The sequence below is a fragment of the Indicator indicator genome, chromosome 5, assembly GCF_027791375.1.
Source record: "Indicator indicator isolate 239-I01 chromosome 5, UM_Iind_1.1, whole genome shotgun sequence".
Lineage (NCBI taxonomy): Eukaryota > Metazoa > Chordata > Aves > Piciformes > Indicatoridae > Indicator > Indicator indicator.
In genome coordinates this window covers 5034897-5058319 of record NC_072014.1, presented here as the reverse complement: position 1 = coordinate 5058319, position 23423 = coordinate 5034897, and the positions used below count along the sequence as shown (strand labels likewise).

The 23423-nt window shown below is 42.9% G+C and overlaps 1 protein-coding gene across 5 annotated transcripts in view; it reads right to left on the bottom strand.

The window, feature by feature from the left end:
• The window catches only part of PMS1 (PMS1 homolog 1, mismatch repair system component), a 54906-nt gene that overhangs the window by 11914 nt on the left and 19569 nt on the right, over positions 1-23423 (bottom strand). For 2 of the 5 annotated variants that reach the window (XM_054381057.1, XM_054381061.1), the window contains exons 5-10: positions 21780-21896; positions 17928-18050; positions 15160-15303; positions 12298-13196; positions 4034-4489; positions 3343-3473 (exon numbers count right to left, since the gene is read on the bottom strand). In XM_054381057.1, coding sequence (XP_054237032.1) covers positions 3343-3473; positions 4034-4489; positions 12298-13196; positions 15160-15303; positions 17928-18050; positions 21780-21896 — 1870 coding nt within the window. The remainder of the gene's footprint in view (positions 1-3342; positions 3474-4033; positions 4490-12297; positions 13197-15159; positions 15304-17927; positions 18051-21779; positions 21897-23423) is intronic. The other 3 variants (XM_054381058.1, XM_054381059.1, XM_054381060.1) reach the window with 3 other exon arrangements.

Sequence of the window (23423 nt, the reverse complement as noted above, 5' to 3'; positions counted from 1 at the left end):
GTGTCCCTAAAAAGCACCTTTAACAAGCTATTTGTAGAATACAAGGGCATATTTGTAGAAGACAGAATCACAGACTTATTAAGGCTGGAATAGACCTCTGAGATCATCAAGTCCAGCCTATGACCTAACACCACCACATCAACCAGACCATGTCACTAAGTGCCACATCCAATCTTTCCTTAAACACCTCTGGGGACGGCAACTCCACCAGCTCCCTGGGCAGTCCATTCCAGTGTCTAATTCCCCTTTCCCTGAGGAAGTGCTTCCTAACATCCAACCTAAACCTCCCCTGGAGCAGCTTCAGGCCACAAGTTGCCTGGGAGAAGAGCCTGACCCCCACTTTACCATAATCTCCCTTCAGGTAGTTGTAGAGTGTGATAAGGTCCTCCCTGAGTCTCCTCTTCTCCAGGTTAAATGCCAGCTCCCTCAGCCTCTCCTCATAAGACTTTCTTTCCAGTCCCTTCACCAGTCTCATTGCTCCCTTCTGGACTGCATACTTTGAGGATGAGTTTAAAAAAACCAGGAGGAACTGATGAAGCATTAAGTAAAAATCCTGGGGTCAGCTGGAAAAAAGACTGGAAGAAATTCCCTTTGCTGATATCTCTGCCTTCACCTGCAGTGGTATGCCCTTGTAACACCACCATCTGTAGCTGCTATAATGGCATCAGCAGAAGCTTATAAACATGACTGACAAGCCTCAGATGTTATTAACTTTTCCTTCAAGTACTTAAAATCTAAGACTGGGGACAAAGAACTGAAGTAAATTCCCATTCTTCAGGTGTATGGTAGTGATCAAGTCCAGGGCCACAGATAAATCAACCTGTATCGTGCACAGACAGGATTCTGGTTGATTCTGTGACAGTATTTCTCCTTTATACCAAAAGAGACCATTTCCTGACAAGATTTCACCTCTGTACATACTTAGGAACATCAAGAGAATTGTGACCAGCAGGACAAAGGAGGTGATTCTCTGCATTTACTTTGCTCTGATGAGACTCCACCTGCACTACCACGTCCAGTTCTGCTGTCTTCAGTGTAAGAGGGACATGGAACCACTGGAGCAGGCCCCGAGGAGGCCAAAAAGATGATCAGAGGGCTGGAGAACCTCCCCTGTGGGGAAAGGCTGAGAGAGTAGGGGCTGTTCAGCCCGGAAAAATGAAGGCTTCAGGGAGACCTTAGAGCAGCCTTCCAGTACCTAAGGGGGCTACAAGAAGGCTGCAGAGGGACTGTTTACAAAGGCCTGCAGTGATAGGATAGGATGAGGAGCAATGGTTTGAAATTAGAGAAGAGCAGATTTAGACTGGATGTTAGGAACAAGTTCTCTGCCATGAGGGTGGTGGAACACTGCAACAGATTGGCCAGGGAGTGAGTTGAAGCCCCATCCCTGGAGATATTCAAGGTCAGGCTCAATGAGGCTCTGAGCAACCTGATCTAATGAAGGATGTCCCTCCTGACTGCTGGGGGGCTGGACTAGATGACCTTTGGAGGTCCCTTCCAACCCAAACCATTCTGTGATAAATATCAAATAAAGAACCTTCCATTTCCCTGTAGTTTCCAGGGATCTTTTAACAGACAGAGATACTAGAGAAAATTATATTAGTGAGACAAAAAAAAATCCCTGTGGAGGAATTTTTACAAAGGCTTGGAGTGATAGGATTAGAGGGAATGGACTGAAACTTACAGAGGGCAGATTTACACTGGATATTAGGAAGAAATTCTTTACAGTGAGGGTGGTGAGACACTGGGAACAGCTTGCCCAGGGAGGTGGTGGATGCTCCCTCCCCTGGAGGGTGTTCGAGGCCAGGCTGAATGAGGCCTTGAGCAAGCTGGTCTAGTGGAAGGTGTCCCTGCCCATGGCAGGAGGGTTGGAACTAGATGATCTTCAAGGTCCTTTCTAACCCAAACCACTCTATGAATCTATGAACACAGGATTGGAAGATGGCTACTACTTCCCAGTTACTGTTCTGTTGTACAGCCCTGCTCTTAAGCTAACCAAGCCCTCTTAAAACTAGTTTCTCATCTCTAGTACCACAAGATTGGTCAACAACTCCCTTCTGTTGCTACCTAGAAACTGTCTTCAAATTTTCACATTCAATTTATTCATTAATTAGGTTTTTGAGCAAGCTTACAGTATCAGATGAAACAAAAAAAAAAGGTATGTGAGCATAAAGGCTGGAGACCTATCAGAGACCTCCTCAGCTTTTAATGTGCTAGACTGATTTGCTGCTAAATCCTTTAAGAGCTGCCTCTTACAATATGCTCTTCATTCCCCTAATCATTCAGTCTAAGATAATGATCATCAACACCTCTTCTACAAAGTTTTGCCCTTTGTGGAGGGATTAAGCAAGTCAGAAAGAAGTTTCCTTGGTTTTGCAATGCATGATTCAGTAAAGAAAACAGCTTAGGCTCCCTTCTTCCCAAAAAGCAGCCTCTGAGTGAAGGAGTTGATCTACATCCCCTTTTTTGTATCTACCCTTCAAAGATCCCATATGTTCCAGTAGATCTGTCATCACTGTACATATGTGGGGATCTGTAACACATGAAGCTAGCATTTCTAACAGCTCTTACAGTGAATTTTGTCTCTGAGCTGTCAACTGGGTACTACCCCCAAAGATGTTTGCTTGCCTTGGAATTCTGCTAGAGAAATTTTGATCTGCAGAACCCATCCTGGGTGAGTTGCCTCTGGGTTTCAACAGCATCCCTATGAATCGTTTGTCAGAAAAACACACAAACATTTGACCCCTCTTGCTAGGGGAAAAGGATCTTATACAAAGCAGATTTATTTTGTGACCAATGTAAAGGCACTGAAAAGAACTCTATCAAAAGGTGCGATGGCAATTCTGTCACCTTCCTCTACTGGCCCCTTTGGGCTCTGTATTGCAACTCTGATATGTCAGATCCAGCTCCTGACTGGACCTCCTCAGCTATTCAAAAGCAGAGAAGTCATCAGCTAAAGCACATATTTGCAGAAGCATCTGCAAATACCACCCTTGGAAGAAGCTGTCAGGACTGAGGGATTTGCATCAGTTTAATCTAAATTCTGTCAAGATGGCAATTAAGGACATTGACATCCAGCATTTTGAGAAAAGAAATAGAACAAGCCTGAGGAAAACAGAGATTTCAGGGCATTCTTTGAAACACTAAGAAAGTTTTCCATTCAGTTACCAGTTTCCAATATTCGATGTTCTATGTGGAAGGTGACATTCTCTGCCAAGCAATAAAATCTCAGCATTAAGAAAAGTAGGATGTTAGAACAGCATGATCCACACAAGCAATCTATTAAAATAGAAGAAACAAGCCTCAGCATGAGTAAACAGACTGAAGACTTTAAAACCATCCTACCTTCTATCATTATTATCTGGAATCCATTTGCCACAAGCCTTGGATCTGACAAATGACTTGATCCATTGAAACTCTGGTAATCCTTCTGCATTTTATAAAGAGCAGCCATATACTGAGCTCCACCAACGAGACTGGGGGAAAAACAAAAAAAACCCACATATCACCAGTGTTAAACCCCCAAATGCTTAATGTGAAAATTCAAACTGTGAGGAAAAAGACTGAAAAAAAAAAAAAAGTAATAAGTGATGAGGAGCAATCAATATTTTAAAATGTATTCTGGAAAAGCAATTTGTTTGAAGAAACAAAATCACAACTATCTATTATCTTAAAGAGTGACCAAGTTTCAGCATATAGTAATAATCATTACATCAGCCATTGTCTAACCCGTGGGGGAAAAATTAGCTGGAGTGAAGTAGTGAAAATGTAGAGCATTTAATTTTCCTCTGGTGGAAGAAATTTGTCCCTGCTCTATTACCAATGAATCTGGTCAAAATTCATACCTAGTGCAAGCAGAGGATGAACAGGCCTGCTCATTACCATAAGGTAAAAGTCTACAAAACATAAAAATCACCCTGTTCTTACAGATAAATGAACATACAAATAATCCTGGAATTAGCAAACAAAGTCTTAGGAGAGTTTACTGTAAATCCTTATTGAATAAGAACCACGGTTTTGCTCAGTTGTACTGTACCTGTCTGTTAGCACAATTGGCTTGTCCAGTTTCTCTACTGGAAGCTTATGATTCGTCAGTAATCTTTTACACAAGAGGGCTTCTTCCAATCTATATGGGTTCAGCAACATTAGCTTTTTGTCAGTAGCAAATATCCAGACATCAGGAAAACTCTGACAACGGATCAAGAAAAGCTCCTCTTCATCTGAATCATTTCTCTGGCGTCTCTGAAGGTGTTGTCTACAGGAACTCATAGAAAAAGGCACTGTGACGACTTTGGTAGGCTCTTCAGGTTTCCTCTTCTTTTCAATTTGAGCATGAAATATCTTGTCAAGCTTCTGCTGGTCAGATGGGGAAGCCTTCAGTCTGGGTTTCTGTTTTTCTGCCTCCTTAGTTGGTCGATGCCCCCTCTGTCCCACAGCTTTCTTGATCTCTCTGTTGTACCTTTCCATGTCTTTAGCAGCCTTCATTTCATAACTTAAAAAAGAGAGACCAGTAGCACAATCAGATAAAAAACCTCCAACCTCAACTCCTAACATACTGAAACAAAATGCACTGTAACCGTTTCAACAGCTCCCATGGTTCTTTCAAGCAGCCACACCAGTTTCCACTATGATGGAGGTGGAAGGACATTGGGCACTGTATCTGTATTATGTTACCCTTTGAAGATGATGAGTTGGACATTTTCCTTCATGATGACAGCCAGCAGAACCTGAATCACGGAACGGGGAGGAGTAGGCTGCACCACACAAATTGCTGCAGCAAGCTGCTCTTTACTTAGTCCCCAAAACTGCATTTAACCCTACAATCAGACAGCTTGGGAAAGAGTTTTGTCACAGGCACTTCCAGCTCAATTCAAAGTCATTTAAGCTCCTAGAGCTCTACAGACTTCAAGGGGAGTCCATGCGGTTAGGTAAGAGTTTGGATCTCAAATAACTTCATAAGCCTCAGGCTTTACTTAATAAAAAGAAGTAAATTTGATTTCAAATGGCCTAAAATTAGCAGCATAAAAGCACAAGAACACAGAATAGATACAATTACCCCAGATTTCTGTAACTAATAAACTTCCAGACTTTTCAAAAAGTACTCAGTAATGAACACTACTCCTCAGTGATTCAAACATCCCTACACACTAAATCTCTGCACCCTGAATGATCCTTAATGAGTTTACAAATGTCAGGAAGACAGCTAAACTTTGATAGATGCCAGGTTTATGCTTGCCTACTGCACACAAACCTGATTTTTTTGGAGGTCAAAGGAGTGATTTGCTAAACTCCCTTTTTTTTTTTTTTTTGCCCTGATTTGATACCCTAGATTCTAGCAGGTAATGCAAAACAGTCCAATTTCCAATAAAATAAACTAAAAAAAAAGTAGTACTATCATATGTAAGTATTAGCAATCAGTATTCTAGCTGGTCATATTTATTTCTTGCCACTTGCTGGAACAGTTTGATTCAATTATGTGCATGCATGCTGGAAAATTAAGGTCAACCAAAGGGTCACCATTTGCAATTAATTATGATGTGCTAGCATTCACATATGGTACCAATATTTAGTTAACTAAAAAAGTCAGCTTAAATAGTTTCTTGCAATAAATCATGTCCTAGAAAATATGGAGTAAATGTTAAGATAAAAAACATCTGCTCCTTTTACAATGAATGGATGAAATTGCTTGAACACAATTTTTTTTTTTAATCCCAAATACATTTATAGCTTTGACCAGATCAATAAATACTTTGTTTTGGATAGACCCAATTGTAGTAGAGGAGAATATTTAATTGAACTGAGCTTGCAGTGATACACTAATAGTCCAAAACCAAAGCACTTCCAAAGAAAGCCCAACCTGCCTGTCATTTTAGGCTACCATCAGAAAAATTCTAGCCTTACAAGGCTGGATTGTGAGGGGCTTGCAAATGGATACACATCACTATCAGTGCTTTGCTTTGCTCAGAATCAGAAAAAGCAGGCTTGCAAATGATGAGGGAACAGCTTTGCCTGCTCCAAAATCCTTCCACAGAGGCAAGTGTAGTCAACAACTGCTACAAGAGCAGTGTCTTCTCTGTGAATTAAGATTGTAAATTCAAAATCTTTTCCTGAAGCCACAAAACCTGAAGGCAACAAAATTTGCAAGACTGGGTGTAAGGAGGGAAGGCTAGAACTAAGTCTAGTTTCAAAGGCAGCTTGGGTTTAACTAGGAAAATGGATTTATTATTTCCTCTTTGCAACTTATACCCAAATGACATATTTAGCATATAACAAAACCCTTTCAACAGAAGGTCTCTCAGATGTGAATTTGAGTATCTGAAGTAAACTCCAACTGGAAATGGCCACTTGAGTACATTCATATGCACCCAGAAGAGAGAGGCATCCATTCAAGAATGCTACACATCTTAGCATAAGCCTCTTCCCATAATGAAATCAAATCAGCTCCAACTATCACCATGAGTATTATGTCCTGCTTCTGTGTTTCTTTGCTTTGTGAAGAAGAAAATGAGAAAAAGAAAAAAAAAAAAGCTTTTAACTGCCTGTATCAGCTTTTTAGTTTGCTTCTGAAACGTACAGGTTTCAGCACTGGTTCTTAGGAGTGCACAACATGGACCTACTACAATGCCTGAACAGATGCTGGGGACAAGCAACAATATGGAAGGACTCATAGCAATTATTAATATTCATGATTAATATCTGGCCAGTATATAAATAGAGCTGGCTAGAGATATGATGGATGGCCAATGAGCAGATGGTACCACTAAATCCCTCCATTCAAAGGAAAGAGAGCATTAGTGTCAACTAAAAGGTTAAAATACAGTTTAAAAAAATAATTTTTTTTCTGGACTTGCTAAGTGGGGATATTTACCCCAACGTAAAAGAAGTGGGAACAATGTATAGAAACAGAACCACGTGCCATGAGATGCACAGGAAGTTTATCAGACAATAAAAAGCTAACACCCATTAGCTAGTTACTACTAGCCACTAATGACTATGTGCATCCTAGTACCTGTCAACAGACAGCAAAGGCCATGCTACCTGAAATGGGTGTTTCACCCAAGGTACAAATACACTCCTGGAGAATGGCTGTAGAGCACTGACAAGGTAATCTCTTAGTCCCACAACAGTATGTGTGTGTGTCACTCTGAACCTCTCCTACATCCTCAGGATAACAACAACTGCCACTCTCACACAGAATCACAGCTGTCATGGGTTGGAGGGGAGCACAAAAGATCATCCAGTCCAACCCCCCTGCCAGAGCAGGATCACCTAGAGTAGGTCACACACGAACACATCCAGGCAGGTTTTGAATGTTCCCTGAGAAGGAAACTCCACAACCTCTCTGGGCAGCCTGTTCCAGGGCTCTGCCTCCCTCACAGGGAAAAAGTTGTCCCTTATGTTCACGTGGAACCTTCTCTGCTCCAGCTTGCATCCATTGCCCCTTGTCCTATCACTGGACATCACTGGGCAGAGCCTGGCTCCATCCTCCTGACACTCACCCTTCACATCTTTATAAACACGAATGAGGTCATCCCTCAGTCTCCTCTTCTCCAAGCTGAAGAGCCCCAGATCCCTCAGCCTTTCCTCAGAAAGAAAATGTTCCACTCCCTTCAGCATCTTTGTGACGCTGTGGTGGACTCTTCCAAGCAGTTCCCTGAGGTCCTGCTTGAACTGAGGGGCCCAGAACAAGACACAATATTCCAGATACATTTGGAGGGATTTCTCCCACTCCTACCTGTGCCTGATATGCAAGAAATACTGAGGCTAGAAACATGAACAAGCTGTATGAAGTAATAGCAGAGTGAGTGCAAGAAATGAAATCCTGGCTTTGCAAAGCAGGAAGATCCACAATGCTGCCAACATGGACACGCATGGAAGGTCTCCTCTGCTATTATAACCTAAAGACCATAACATTTTACATTCCGGTTGAGTAATAAATGCTGGCTTGTTTTGAAAGGGCTATCCTATGTCACTGCAAGACATCTGTTGGTTGTACTGCTCCCCAAAGGCATTTAAACTCATTTAGACCCGGCTGGAGGAGCCACAGAAAGAAACAGAGATGCCAAAGCTGAGCATGCCCATTGTAACATAAAGGTGTGACTCGGTCACAGAAGGTTGGAGAAGCAGAGCCCAGGAAACGTGGTGTCTTGCCAGCAAGGTGGCATGAAGTTGGAGGTATAATGTGCTCAGTAGAGCTGTAGCACTTGGTCCTGTTGTATATACATTTGTTGTTACCTCTAGGTGGCCCAATTTATCCAGAGTATCTGGTAGGCAAGACTTAAGTTCTCTGCCAACCGTACATCAGCTCCTCTGGACTGTTGCCTTGGAGAAGATGTCCAAATATCTCTTCCCATTGTTACGTTCTGAGGCAAGTTTAAAAGATTAAAACCAGAAAAGAGTACAATCAAAGCTGAAATGTATGGATACAACTAATGGGAAATTCTTCCTTCACTTCATCGTCCAACCTACATATAAGGAAAATTTCATTACCAGAGAGTTCTCCTTCCTGAACTAATACAAAGTTAATCTGCAGGCACACTCTTAAACATAACAGTTGTACTAGGAAAGCAACCATGAAATCTCCAAAGCTAAAGCAGAGCAAACTATAATTTTCTGAAACAGCTGGCAGAACCTTTTGTTTATTTTCATTAAAAGCATGAATATAATTGAGGGAGATTTCTACTATGACATCAGTATTTCTGCTAACACGGAGCCAGACAAAACACTTTCTTCTGCCTGGGGTTTTGTGGTTGTGGCATAGAATCATAGAATTGCCCGGGTTGGAAGGAGCCTCAAGGATCATCTAGTTCCAACCCCCCTGCCACACTTTCCACTAGATCAGATTGCCCAGAGCCACCTCCAGCCTGGCCTTAAAAACCACCAGGGATGAGGCTTCTACCACCTCCCTGCGCAACCTGTTCCAGTGTCTCACCACCCTCATGGTGAAGAATTTCTTCCTAACATCCAATCTGAATCTCCCCACTTCTAGTTTTGCTCCATTCCCCCTAGTCCTGTCACTACTTGACACCCTAAAAAGTCCCTCACCAGCTTTCCTGTAGGCCCCCTTCAGATCCTGGAAGGCCACAAGAAGGTCTCCTCGAAGCCCTCTCTTCCCCGAACTGTACAACGCCAACTCTCTCAGTCTATCTCCATAGGAGAGGAGCTCCAGCCCTCTGATCATCCTTGTGGCCCTTCTCTGGACACATTCCAGCACGTCCAGATCTTTCTTACTGCTTGCTTAGTCAGCTTTAAATGAGATCAAGCAGAAGCTAGGTAAGAAGATTTTACTTAAGTGTGATAGAGCTCTTATTGAAAACAGTGCAGATGTTTTCAAATCAAGGAGTCAAGGGAAAAAAAGGAACTCCAAGAGCAGCAGTTCAAGGGTTACAGCTTCTCTTTCTCACCATTTCCCTAACCAAATCTCTTAGTGTTAAAATGATTCTGCTCTGGCTCAAATAATCTTCCTTTCAATGGACTTTCTGAATTCCCTCTCCTGGCTTCCATAACATGAAACACACACATTTTTCCCAACTCTTCAATGACTTTTTTCTTCAGAACCAAAATTCCATGTCCCAACCTTTCTGCTAGAAATCACACAGATTCACAGATTGGATTGGGTTGAAAGGGACCCTTCGAAGGTCACCTTGTGCAATTCCACTGCAGTCAGCAGGGACACCTCCAGCTAGAGCAGGCTGCCCAGGGACACATTGAGTCTGATCTTGAATGTCTCCAGGGATGGAGCCTCAACCACATCCCTGGGCAACCTCTTCCACCACTCTCATTGTAAAGAGCTTCCTCCCAATGTCCAACCTAAATCTGCCCTGCTCCAGTTTCAAACCATTGCTCCTCATCCTATCACTGCAAGCCCTTCTAAACGGTCCCTCCCCAGCCTTCCTATGGGTCGCCTTCAGATACTGAAATGCAGCTCTAAGGTCTCCCTGGAGCCTTCCCTTCTCCAGGCCAAACACCACCAGTTCTTTCAGCCTGTGTTCATAGGAATGGTGCTCCAGCCCTCTGATCATCTTAGTGGCCCTACTCCGGAGCCATTCCAGCAGTCCATGTCTCTCTTGTGTTGGGGGCCCCAGAACTGAACACATTACTCCAGGTGAGGTCTCACCAGAAGAGTGGCAGAATCACCTCTCTCAGCCTGCTGACCATGCTTCTTTTGATGCAGCCTAGGATAGGATCTGCCTTCTGGGCTGCAAGTGTTCAGGTCCAGCTTCTCATCCACAGCACCCCCAAGTCCTTTTCTGCAGGGCTACTCTCAATCTTCTCATCCCTCAGCCTGTATTGATAGTGAGGATTTCCCTGACCTAGGTACAGGACCTTGCACTTTGCTTTATTGAACCTCATGAAATTCTCCTTAGCCCACCTGAGGACACACTCCATGTTCCCAAGTGCCATGTCCATACGTTTCTTGAACACCTCCAGGGACGGTAACTCCACCACCTCCCTGGGCAGCCTGTTCCAATGCCTGACCACTCTTGCAGGAAAGAAGTTTTTCCTAATCTCCAACCTAAACCTTCCCTGGCACTGTTTTAGGCCATTTCCTCTTGTCCTATCACCTGATAATGGAGAGAACTTACCCCCACTTCACTCCAACCTCCTTTCAGGTAGATATAGAGAGCAATGAGGTCTCCCCTTAACCTCTGCTTTGCCAGACTACAATCCCAGGTCCCTCAGCTGCTCCTCACCAGACCCTTCAACAGATTTGGTGCCCTTCTCTGGACCCACTCCAGCCCCTCAATGTCCTTCTTGGAGGGAGGGGCCCAAAATTTGACCCGGTAGTCAAGATGTGGCCTCACCAGTGCTGAATCAAAGGGCCAAGAGATGAACTTTAAGGTCCTTTCCAAATGAAGCAACTGATCCTAAGATCTGATCCTGGAACTTGAGAGTAATTAGTTGGATCTAATCCAACCCCTGCTTCAAATTACACTAAAATATTTACCTCCATTCAAAAACTCATTTTAATAAAATACGGAAATTAGCTGTTTACACTGCAAGCTACAAAGAAATTGGGTTGTGACTGAAACAGGTAACAATTCAAACTACATTTTACTCTCTGAATCAGCACTGGAATAGATGTTTAGAGGGAAAAGAAATTCCTTGTGTCATTTTATTACATTTTATAAATACAATTCTGAGGCAGCCTGGGCTGGGATACCTACTAAATGTAGAGGGAAGGAGTTTACCAAATGTTTGAGTCCTAAAGATTTTGAAAAGGAATTCTCACTTGGTAGCAATAAAGAAAGAACTGCTCATTGGAAAAGCTCTGGAGGAACTATATGGGGCCTCATCCATCCCCACGCTGGGTTTTGTTGACAGTGCATCAGGAGTCTCACAGAGGCAGGCCTCAGAAAACAGAAGTTTGCAGGATTCAAACAGTACTTTTTTTCCTTGCACTTCAAATAATTCAGCAAAACTGTCTCTACCTAACTGCTGCATGGCACAGCAGCAAAAAGGGGGAGTCAAAACAGCACTGCATGTCTGCATGCAGCAAAGGATGACAAATCACAATACTGTTTGTGAATTAATAGTTGGACCAGGTGATCCAGAAGTGTGAGCAGCAGGACATGGGAGGTCATTCTCCCATTCTGCCCTGCTCTTGTGAGACCCCACCTGAGTACTGTGTCTAGTTTTGGTGCCCCATTGTAAGAGGGACATGAAACGGCTGGAGCAGGTCTAGAGCAGGCCGCAAAGATAAGAGGGCTGAAGAACTTCTCCTGTGGGCACAAGCTGAGAGAGTTGTGGCTGTTCAGCCTGGAGAAGAGAAGGCTCCAGGGAGACCTGAGAGCAGCCTTCCAGTACCTGAAGGGGGCTTACAAGAAAGATGGGGAGGGACATTTTACAAGGGCTGTAGTGATAGGCTGAGGAAGACTGAAAGTGATAGGCTGAGGAAGACTGAATTGAAGCTTGAAGACAGCAGATTTAGACTGGAGATTAGGAAGAAATTCTTGACAGTGAGGGTAGGGAGACACTGGAACAGATTGCCCAGGGAAGTAGGGGATGGTCCCTCCCTAGAGGTGTTCAAGGTCAGACCAGATGGGGCCTTCAATGATCTGCTCTAGTGGAAGGTGTCCCTGCCCATGGCAGCAGGGCTGGAACTAGATGATCTTCAAGGTCCCTTCCAGCCCAAACCATTCTATAATTCTATGAATCCTTGACGTTCCTTCCAACCTGGTATTCTATGATTAAAAATTTAGAAATAATTTTCTGGTTTATTTTTTCCTAACTAGCTGGGCAGTTGCAATTGTTATAATTCACCACCCATGGCTGGTAACTACCAGACTGAAAACTTACTTCTTTTTTTCCTCTTCATTCAAATTCTTCCACTTCTCTTCAATTAGGAGAAGGATGTCATCCATGCTGGTCTTTGGATTATCAGCCATCACTTCTGGGCGATGTTCTTCAGTGAAAAATCCAACTGCAGACTTTGGCTTCTTTATTATTCTACTGCTAATTAAATCATAACCTGTCACGTGGCCAAATTTATCACTTATGACATTTCTTTTCTTTGTGCTTTGAAGGGAGATTTGTGGGTGATTGCTCTCGTCACCATTATGTTCATTCTGAAACTCATTCACTGTTCCCTCAACTTCAGGAATCAAAATTTTAACAGGTTCCAGGTTGTCTCCTAGAGGATTTTTAAATGCACTTCCCCTACTCCAATGATCAGCAGAGATTCCAGGGGGGGATTTAGGGACTAAGGATTCCTCATGTTTTACTATTTTATCAATACTGTCACAACTCAAAAGTCGCTCATCAACTTTTGCAGCCTTGGGGTCCACGGGAACACCATTACTTGCAGTATCAGTCAGATTCTGCCCATTCTGTTCCTCCTCACACAATAAATTGAAGGAACTGTCTGGAAAGGCATCACTCTTCAAAACCTCTCTCTTGTCCAGGCCACTATGTACATTATCACCACGAAATGTCTGATGATTTAAGCAGATCTCTGTGTTTTTTCCTGCTTGACAGTTTTGCACATCGCTGCTGAGTGAAAGGAATGAAGTATGAACACAGGGATCATCGTTTCCAGATGGTCCCATTTCATTAACCATCACATCTGTTTGCTCTGTTCTAGGAGCAAACATGTCTTCAGAGGTAACATCTGTTTTATTACTTTCACCAGGGACTGCAGCAGGTAGTGGCCCGTACAGTGATTTCAACACATTTTCCACAGCAAGCAAGACAGATTCCTGCAGAAAGAAAACCAACAGCATAAAAGCCACACACACAAAGCACACTGATAATGCAACTGGCTGAGAATAGAGAACAACAAGCAAAGTTATCATAGTTGGAATATTTACAGACGAATCAGGGCAGATTATTACATTTCAGTTGTTCACACATGCCCCAAAAAAACCCCTCTGCACTGGACACCTTTAGCCTCAAACGATTTGTGACAGATACTCTGCTTCAGTGGTTACCACAAAACCAGTTAACTGCTTGCTTGATAACAGGGTGCTGATTGCTGGAGCATCTCCCCTATGAAGCGAGACTGAGAGCCCTGGGGCTGTTCAGTCTTGAGAAGAGAAGACAGAGGGGCAGTTTGATCAATGTGTATAAATAGCTGAGGGGTGGGTGTCAAGTAGAGGGGATCAAGCTCTTTTTACTGGTGCACAGTAATCAGACAAGGAGCAACAGGTTCAAGCTTGAACATAGAAGATTTCACCTCAACGTGAGGAGAAACTTCCTTACAGTGAGGGTGACAGAGCACTGGAATAAGCTGCCCAGAGAGGTTGTGGAGTCTCCTTCTCTAGAGGCATTCAAACCCCACCTGGATGCATTCCTGTGTGGACTACCTTAAGTGATCCTGCTTTGGCAGGAGGGTTGGACCTGATGATCTCTTGAGGTCCCCTCCAACTCCTAATGTACTGTGATACCAGTATCAGGTAAAGCCATGCCCACATAATATGGAGTAAGAAGCTCATAGTCACAGCAGATGTATCAACAACAATTTGGACTTGATAACCTTGGAGAGCTTGTCCAACCTCAGTGATCCTATGGTTTTGTGCAAGCCTATTTGCCTAGGCACTTTTATTGGGCCTGCTTTCCAAGTCAGCTTTAAACCAAGTGAAAAAGAGAAAAAAAAAACCCAACACAAAACCCCTCCAAACAAACCAAATAAACAAAAGGATAAAACAATCACCTTTCTTAATGCCAACTACATCACACCTGTGAATGCTGCATTAGTTCCCATGCAAGTGACACTTAACAGGCAGTGAATTTACAGAATCAACACAGACAAATATAAAAACTTTCCTATCCACGCTCACTCTGAAGAACCACCTCACCACTGGAGCCTTCTTAATTTGCAGGCACTGTTTTTTTCATTAAGTGCTAATAAATGAAAGTGACTTTATGGAAATTCATCTCTACGCAGCCTCTTAAGCACAGGCATGTATGGTCTAAGTGTCAGGGCTTGACAGCATGAACAGGATATCCTGACACTTGAGGGATGGTTTTTTAAATTAGCTTGTAGTTAGAACATACCTCCACTGAGCCAGCTCAATACTTTTCAACCAAAGCAGTCATGTGAGATGAGCAAGCTGTCTGGTGCCCCCAGCATAAGGAGGACATTGAACTGCTGGAGCAGGTCCAGAGGAGCCCATGAAAATGATAGAAGGCTGGAGAACCTCCCTTTTTCAGCCTGTCCCCGTGAGTTGGGGTTGTTCAGCCTGGTCTCCAGGGTCACCATATAGTGCCTTCCAGTACCTGAAGGGTGCTTACAAGAAAGCTGGGAGCAGACTTTATACAAGGGCTTGTACTGACAGGACAAGGGGGAGTGGATTGAAGCTTAAGGAGGGCAGACTGAGACTGGAGTTTAGGAAGAAATTCTATACAGTGAGGGTGGGGAGACACTGGAACAGGTTGCCCAGGCAGGTGGTGGATGGCCCCTCCCTGGAGGTGATCAAGGCCAGGTTGGATGAGGTCTTGAGCAACCTGGTCTAGTGGGAGGTATCCCTGCCCATGGCAGAGGAGTTGCAACTAGATGATCTTTAAGGTCCCTTCCAACCTAAACCATTCCATGAGTCTGTGAAATAAAACCCATCAGTGTCACTGTTGGCCTTGAAACATTTCAGCAGCCCCAGTAGCCCCTGTCATGCTTATGTAAATAAAAAGGTTGACTGGTGAAAAACAGATTAAAAACTGAGTTACCTTATAATGCAGCAAGACTTGAGTTTTATCAGGTGTTACATTCACATCCACAGCAGAGGCAGGCACAGTAATATTCAGAAAGAAAACAGGATACAAACGAGTACAATCCTTGCGCATCACCAGGCTGTAGTACTGTCGAATGAGCTACAGATTGATTTCATGAGGAGAAGTCAATAAAGGCAATAAAAGAAGCACTAAAGGTGCAGAAATAAAAACCTGACATTGGAAAAGCATAACTGGTTTGTTGAGGTGGTTTATGATAAAAAGTTCCTCGTTGGCACCCATGTGTGGTGGAACAATGACCAAAAGGGTAGTTAGAGGGAGTTTCTCAGTCTTCACAGCTAAACTAAAAAGAACCAACCCCAGGACACTAATGGTGGCTACTTTGATCTTCTGAATGCATGAATTGATCACACCTGGAAGAAAAGATGTGACAAATTGGACTGCAACTCCAATACTTACTGGCTTGATCAACACAAATACTATTATTTGGGTCTTTATTTTAAAGAAAATTCACATCAGTAGCTTACAACTACACTGCTGCCTCTGTCAGCCAAACTATATTCTGTTTGAGAAAGCAGCATCTGCACCACAGACCTGTCCTTTTTCCAGAACAGGAATCATTTCTTCCTTTTATTAACCCAATTATAAATTGCTTGCCCCTACTTATTTCTGTATAATCTTCCAAAAAAAAAAACAAACAAAAAAAAACAAACCTCCTCCAGGAGACTACAAAATTATTTTGTTTCAGAATTTTAGTCTCATTAACTAGAAGGACTTGGGAGTTTTGGTGGATGAGAAGCTGGACATGAGCCAACAGTGCACACTTGCACCCCAAATGCTGCATCAAAAGAAGTGTGGCCAGAAGACTGAGAAAGCTGATTCTGCCACTTTGCTCTGCACTGGTGAGACCTCACCTGGAGTACTGTGTCCAGCTCTGGTGGCTTCAACACAGGGAGGACATGGACCTGATGGAATGGGTCCAGAGGAGGGCCATGAAAATGGTCAGGGGGTTGGAGCACCTCTACTACAAGGACAGGCTGAGGGAGCTGGGGGTGTTCAGCCTGGTAAAGAAAAGGCTCCAGGGAGACCTAACAGCAGCCTTGCAGTACCTGAAGGGGGCTACAAGAAGGCTGCAGAGGGACTGTTTACAAAGGCCTGCAGTGATAGGATAGGATGAGGAGCAATGGATTGAAATTAGAGAAGAGCAGATTTAGACTGGATGTTAGGAACAAGTTCTCTGCCATGAGGGTGGTGGAACACTGAAACAGGTTGGCCAGGAATGGAGTTGAAGCCTCATCTCTGGAGATATTCAAGGTCAGGCTCAATGAGGCTCTGAGCAACCTGATCTAATGAAGGATGTCCCTCCTGACTGCTGGGGGGCTGGACTAGATGACCTTTGGAGGTCCCTTCCAACCCAAACCATTCTGTGATAAAGATCAAATAAGAACCTTCCATTTCCCTGTAGTTGCCAGGGATCCTTTAACAGACAGAGATACTAGAGAAAATTATATTAATGAGATTAAAAAAAAGGTCCCTGGAAGTGTTTAAAAAAAAAAAAACAAAAACAACCAAGAGTTGCTATAGTGTTTTGGTTTTTAACTAATTTCTAAAATATCGTTTAAATAACAGTAAGCCCATTTAAATATTTTGCAGTTATTATAACCTTAATATTCCCACAGACTACCCTTAGCTGATACTGAACTGTAGTGATAAGATGTCCAGCAGCACTTCTTATACATGGCAAGGAGACTTAAGTGACTATAACTTGTTTTCCTAAATGTGGTCTTACAGATGTATTGTTCCTCACCTAGTCTAAATAAGCAACTTAAACACTGGATTAAGGAAAAGGAAAAAAATAAAAGCAGGTTATCACTGCAGAAGAGCAGCCCTAAATGCAGGGCAATATGTTGAATCCACCCTGAATCTAGGCCTCTGTGCCCTGGTTAAAAAGCTGTCCCTATCATGGGATGCAAGCTGAGGTTTGAAGTCCCAGGAGAACCAGGCACATCAAATACTGTATGGAGATAGATCAACCTTATTTGGCACTTAGCACACCAAGACAAGTTCAGGGCTCACATCTATAAAGCCTGGCAATGAAGTGAAAGTCACTTCATTGCCTTCACTTTAAAACCCACACGTGTACTTGGGCAGGAACTCCATTTTCTTTTCTGGGGAGGGCAAAGGTCAGGACAGCAAGGCTGCTCCAAGTGAGGTGCTGCAAGCTTCAGTAGTGTGAGAAACCCAGGAGTATCAAATTCTGCCTACACAATGCCTAGCTGTAGCCAATGCTGCTGCACTATCACTTTCATTTTTATGCAATGCATACACAAACTTAAAGGGAAAGTCTATTTGCTTATGAAGTCCACAGCAACTGGACAAAACCCAAAACTTCATTTCCAGAAGTCTTCTCTTACAAGAAACTACATCAAGTTCCTTCATAGAAAACGGCAGACATATTTCTGCAAGCTAATATAAAGAAAGAATTAACTGTTCTGGTCCTTTGCAGAGAGTAATTGAACTGACATGATTTTAAACAGCTACCAACATAACCTCCAGCTCTGTGCCCAGACATGACTGCAGCAAATGGAACAGAACAGAAGCACCAGGAGCATCAAATTTGTGGAAGAGGTTTCTGTTGTAAATTCACCTGTAATACTCCACTTATTTTATGTGGAAAAAAGGCTGTAGTTTGCAGAGGAACCTGTCCTCAAAGAAGGACAGGATGTGTATTTTTATTTCTTGAATGAAAAGTTAGAGGCTGTTACCTTCAGTATTTCCTTCTGCTGAACTGGACGATTATTCACAAAAATGAAACTCCTTTCTGAACTTGAAAGGCTTGTCAAGGAACTGTCTGACTCAGCTTTTGGGAGAAATCCAGAAAGGTTTATCTGCAATGATAAAACAAACACAGTGCACAAGTCTTTTTTAAAAGAGAACCCCCAAGAGGGTGCCAGGTGAGAGATTAAAATGAAGTTGTCCAGGACTCTGTGTCACTCAAGGGCATGGCCTCTTGAAAGTGATGAGACAAAAATACAAAAGCACTTAAAAAACAAAAATGGAAGTTAAGGAGCATGAATTTGTACCTATTTTCCTTCATTAATTTATTGAGAAATTTCCCACCTGGCTTGCCAGTTGCACCAGGTTGCTGTCTGCAGCTGAGCACCGTGGAGGAGAACAGCAGCCAGCTTCAGGTTTGCTGACTGCAGGGTTAACCCTGCACGAGCTGGAGTCACGCATGGCTGCCCAGCCTGGTGAAGGCAGCAGTGAATCACCCCTGTGGGGAAAGCCCAAAACACACAACCCCTCCCTTCCTACATGCAGGGCACCTTACACAGCCTGTCACAGGGCACCTAAATTTACCTACACCACCTGTATCCAAATCATCTGACTCTCAAGTGCACTGAGCATACATGGCCCTGACTGCAGCAGGCTCTGTGAGCACAAAGCACTGCCAAGGAGCCTCAGAAAAAAAAAAAAAAAATCACACCATTCAAGCACCTAACATTAATTCCCAGCTTAAAGATTCTTTTTAAGTTTCATTAGCTTAGGGGTGGGTGAGTGTTTTTTTTTGGTTGGTTGGTTGAGGGTTTTTTTGTTTGTTTTTTAGGTAAAAGTGAGGCCAATGACTTGTGTTGCCTGTCCCATTACCTCTCCCTCTCCCCCACCAAGCAACTTTGAAACTGTTGGATTGATTTCAGTTCAATCTAGTGAAGAAGCAGAAATGCCAAAGATATTGTATTTCCACAATTTCTGTGATAACTGACAGCTGTTTCGAGAGGAGAGCCTCAAGATCCTGACCTAGCTGAGGAAAAGGCAATTGTCAGTTTTCAAAAGCCAGGAGCCATCAGCATGAGATGCCAACTAGCCCACATACTGCCCCGCTGCCACCTGCCCAAATAAGAAGTGAAGGAACACGGAGGCATCGTGAGGGTGGAGGTTTTGGAGATAGGGGAAAGTCTGGAGAATGTTCTGGTAGCAGGGTGGATGGGTGGATGTAGAAATCAGCCCCTGTTAGCTCTTTTTTTGGCAGAACCACTTGTATTCACTAAAATCCAAATCATCCTGCATCTGAGAGGGAATTTGACATCCCTGGGATTTGGCCAGCCCTTCCCATTCATCTACGTCACACCAGCTATCTGCTCATGTGCTCCCTTATTCCCTCTTGACCTTGCAACAAGCATTCTGTGCTAAAGCCAGAGTGTTCTGGTCAGCAGTGCTGCACACAACCAAACACCACTGGTCAAGTTAAAGAGGGGTCAAATATCTGTTGGATGATTATCAGAAAACAACATGCAGCACTTGGAGATTTTATTCTGCAGCATTAGCCCATCCTCCCTGAACCCTCTTTCCTCCCCCTGTGCTCCAAGCTCCTTTTGCAGTTCCCAATTATCTGGACGAGTCTCTCACTTCAAACAGTATTTTTATATGCAGACAACAGTAAAGCAAAACTGAAAGTCTCTAAATAACTCATTTAAGAAGGTGCCAGATTTAGACATGGCTGACTGCTGCTACTATTTAAAGCCACAGAGAATATCACAGGAGGCTCATTAAGAGTTAGCAACAAATTTCTAGAATTAGCCTTAATTATTTGGATTTTCATCTAGGAAAGCAATTGAAGTATAAAGGCAAAATTAGAGAGACTGGAAAATATGACAAGTTTTGCTTTTAAATTGGATCAGCTGCTTTCAAAATTAATACTCTAATAAAAAGCCAACTTAGATACCTATTAAAATATGTTTAGGTTAAGTGGACAAAATGCCTTTCTTAAGTGCTTGTCTCTTTCCCAGTGGCTGCTAAACTTAAACCTCCACAGAAAAAGAAGAGACAACTGTGTAAAAGCTTTCATCCCAGACAGATCCATCCACTTAAAAAACTGAGGATCTAAAAAGCAGAGATGCTGCTTTTTTGTCAATTCTTCATTTTCTTACTTTTATTTTACCAGAGCTTCTGATTTTGCATGCTTTGGAGTCAGCTTGAACTGTGTTCTTGTTTCACCCAGTGCTCATAATGGAGATGTTTTGAAGAAGGCCAGTCTTTAAAACCCCTGGATCACCTGTTAGAGACTTTTAACTCTGCAGTTACTAAGGTAAAGTTGTTGATAGTTTTGTCTTCAGAGCAGACTTTGCAGCAAAGGAATATGAAGCAACACAATACAAAGTAGGAAAGGAAAAAAAATAAAGAGCTGCCCTCTGGTCTGTGTATTGAATGAGGCACAGACCTGACAGGAAGGAAAAAAGCAGCATATGCCTTGTCATTGAGTACCTACCCCAACACCTGCACACGAGGAAGAACAAAAGGGTTACTCAGGCAACCTTAATTCTATCATTTTGTAGTGCTTGGCTGCTTTGTTTAGAAATGTCTGTGCTTTCTGAACCCAGCTTTGTGGGTGAGCACTCTGCAGGGATACACCTATCAACGATGCACGTGGTATTTTACACACTATTTAGAGACAGAGAGAGAGATGGAATGTTCCCCGACTTCTATTCAAGGAATATGAATGCCTCAAGATATAGCAGGGAGGTAATGTGAGAACCTGAGTGCCTCCTTCAAGACAGTCCCTTCTAAATACCCCTATGTCTTCCCTGTGGAGCCCCTTGGTCTCTCCCTGTGGGGCACATCCAACCTGCCTTCAGGTAAGAATGACTCAGAATGGGCATAAGCAACTACAACTTTGCAAACTACAAGAAGCAGCTTTGCTTTTCCCTGCATATTTATACTACAAGCATTCTGACAAATTCAAGATTAAAGTCTGAATAATGCTATTAACCTTTAATACATATATATATTCAGATATCAAAGTCTGTCTAATGCTATGCTATTAAAACACAACTTACCAAGCTGAATGCAGCATGGTTAAGTTGTGTTTAACAGGCACTGTGACTTTGCAGGTAGTGATTCATATCATCCATGTGACTTGTCAAGATTTATTACTAGAAGGCACAGGAAAATGCAGCTTGTGAAGAGTCAGCAGTAGGAAGTCTCCCCTTTTTAAGAACGTCTCCAACATAAATGGAAGCAGAGGAAAAAAATTTATTGCAAATATCAAAGGAGAATGGAGAATTCTCCCACTTTCAACAGTGGCAAAGAAAGCCAAGTGCAGTGAATTTTTTGAAAAGTAACTGGTGTGTCTTTAAAACAGATATTTACTGGAAATTTTGCACAACTTGCCTTCTAATTATCTGTTTCTTTTGCTACTCAAGTGCCTCTGTCTGAAATTGAGGAGATATTCTTTAGAGTATAAGGCCAAGAGACTATGAAGATGAGAACGTTATAAACACTGAGATATTAACCAGGACACAACCTGCCTGTGGGCCAGGAATCCAAACTTAGACAGCTCTGAGCAATCAGCAATTTTGCATTTGTCATCGCAACTGTTTTTACTGCCATTTGATCAGTGCCACATGAGTCCTGACTAGATGATTCTTGGAGTGGATTTTCAATCACCAAACCAATTAATTTTACAGAGAGGACAGTAATAGAATCAAATGCATTAATCAGATGTCGGTCTGAAGATGAATGTTCTCTTTTATCTAAGCTTCCTCCTTTTTGACTATTAATTCAGCTTCTCTTCATGGATAGGCTTTAAGTGAATTTGGGAGAAGGAAGTTTAAACTCACCTCAGGATCTTCACAGCAGTGTTGAAAAGGCACCATACTGCCCATAATGGCTGTTCCCAGAACTGACATACAGGCCATTTTGTGATCTGACACCCTGGTCTTCTGCCAAATAACTGCCTGAAACAAATGGCACCCAGTCAAATTTTTGACATTATATTTGCTGAACTCAAGTCATGTCTATGAACATGCAATATGCAACTGCACACATACTGTATATGTAACATTCTGTACTTTGACCCCCTTACATTCACAACTTTCAGTGGTAGCACACACAATGTGGACCTTTGGGGCATGTCTTCTCATGTTGTGTCACTGAGTTAGGCTCCTAGCAAAAGGAAAATTAAGCAGGGTTTGTGCTTGTGGCTCTTATGTGGCTGATCTGGACTTCTGCACGTGAAACAGTTGTTACAAACAAACCAATACAAACACCACACTTCTCCTCTTGTGTGTCTAGCAGGAGGTGCTGTGTTTTTACCACGTGTGTGAACTGAGGGTTTATGACATGTTTCTGGCACAGTGGTCAACATCTGAGAGTGGGCACTGCAATGCCTGTGGTACTTGAGAGAGTCCATTTTCACACAATCACAATTGTCAGGGTTGGAAGGGGCCTCGAGGATCATCTAGTTCCAACCCTCCTGCCACGGGCAGGGACACCTCACACTAGATCAGGTTGCCCAGAGCCACATCCAGCCTGGCCTTAAAAACCTCTAGGGATGAGGCTTCCACCACCTCCCTGTGCAACCTGTTCCAGTGTCTCACCACCCTCATGGTGAAGAACATTTTCCTGACGTCTAATCTAAATCTCCCCTCCTCTAGCTTGGATCCATTCCTCCTAGTCCTATCACTACCTGACATCCTAAAAAGTCCCTCATAAGCTTTTTTGTAGGACCCCTTCAGATGTTTGAACGCCATGAGAAGGTCTCCTTGGGAGCCTTCTCCAAACTGAACCTCAACTCTCTCAGTCTGTCCTCATAGGTAGGAATCAGGCTATTAGATGTTCATTCACAGCTCTCATCTGGATACTCTAGATCTAAAACCAGCCTGCAGAAAGGAAAGCAGTTCCTAAAGAAGTGTTTATAAGAAAATCAGCTGTCTAATGAAAGCTTTGTAGAAATCAGAAGGATAAAGGAGTAGCTGCCTTATTAGCCAAGTGTCTTGCACTATTACTGCAAAGATTTAATACAGACCGTAAAGCACAATGAACTGCAACCCGCATCAGAAGTTACCTGTCAAGTCCACTTATATATACAGAAAACATTAGCTACTTTGGGAGGTGAAAATTAGTCTCTCACTAATGAGAAGTCTAAACAGCCACAAACTTAACTCTGAATCTGCTGACTTTTATTGCTATGTAACAACAACAAACAAATTCTGCTTAGCTGGCTTTCTGCTTCTAGGCAACTCAGACTGCTAGGTTCAGATCCACTTCATATCTATTTCTGTCACTGCTAGCTGACCAGAGTGTATTCCAACACACAACATTCAAACACAAAAGGGGAAATAGATGCAGCAAGTTGCAGTTAAATCTGTTGTCACAGTGCTGTTTGAAACAAGTGCTAGGTGTCCAATCAATCCAAAATGAGTTCACAGTATTCTGCTACAGGATGTTATGTGAAAGCCTGGTAAGCGAGCAAAAAAAAAAAA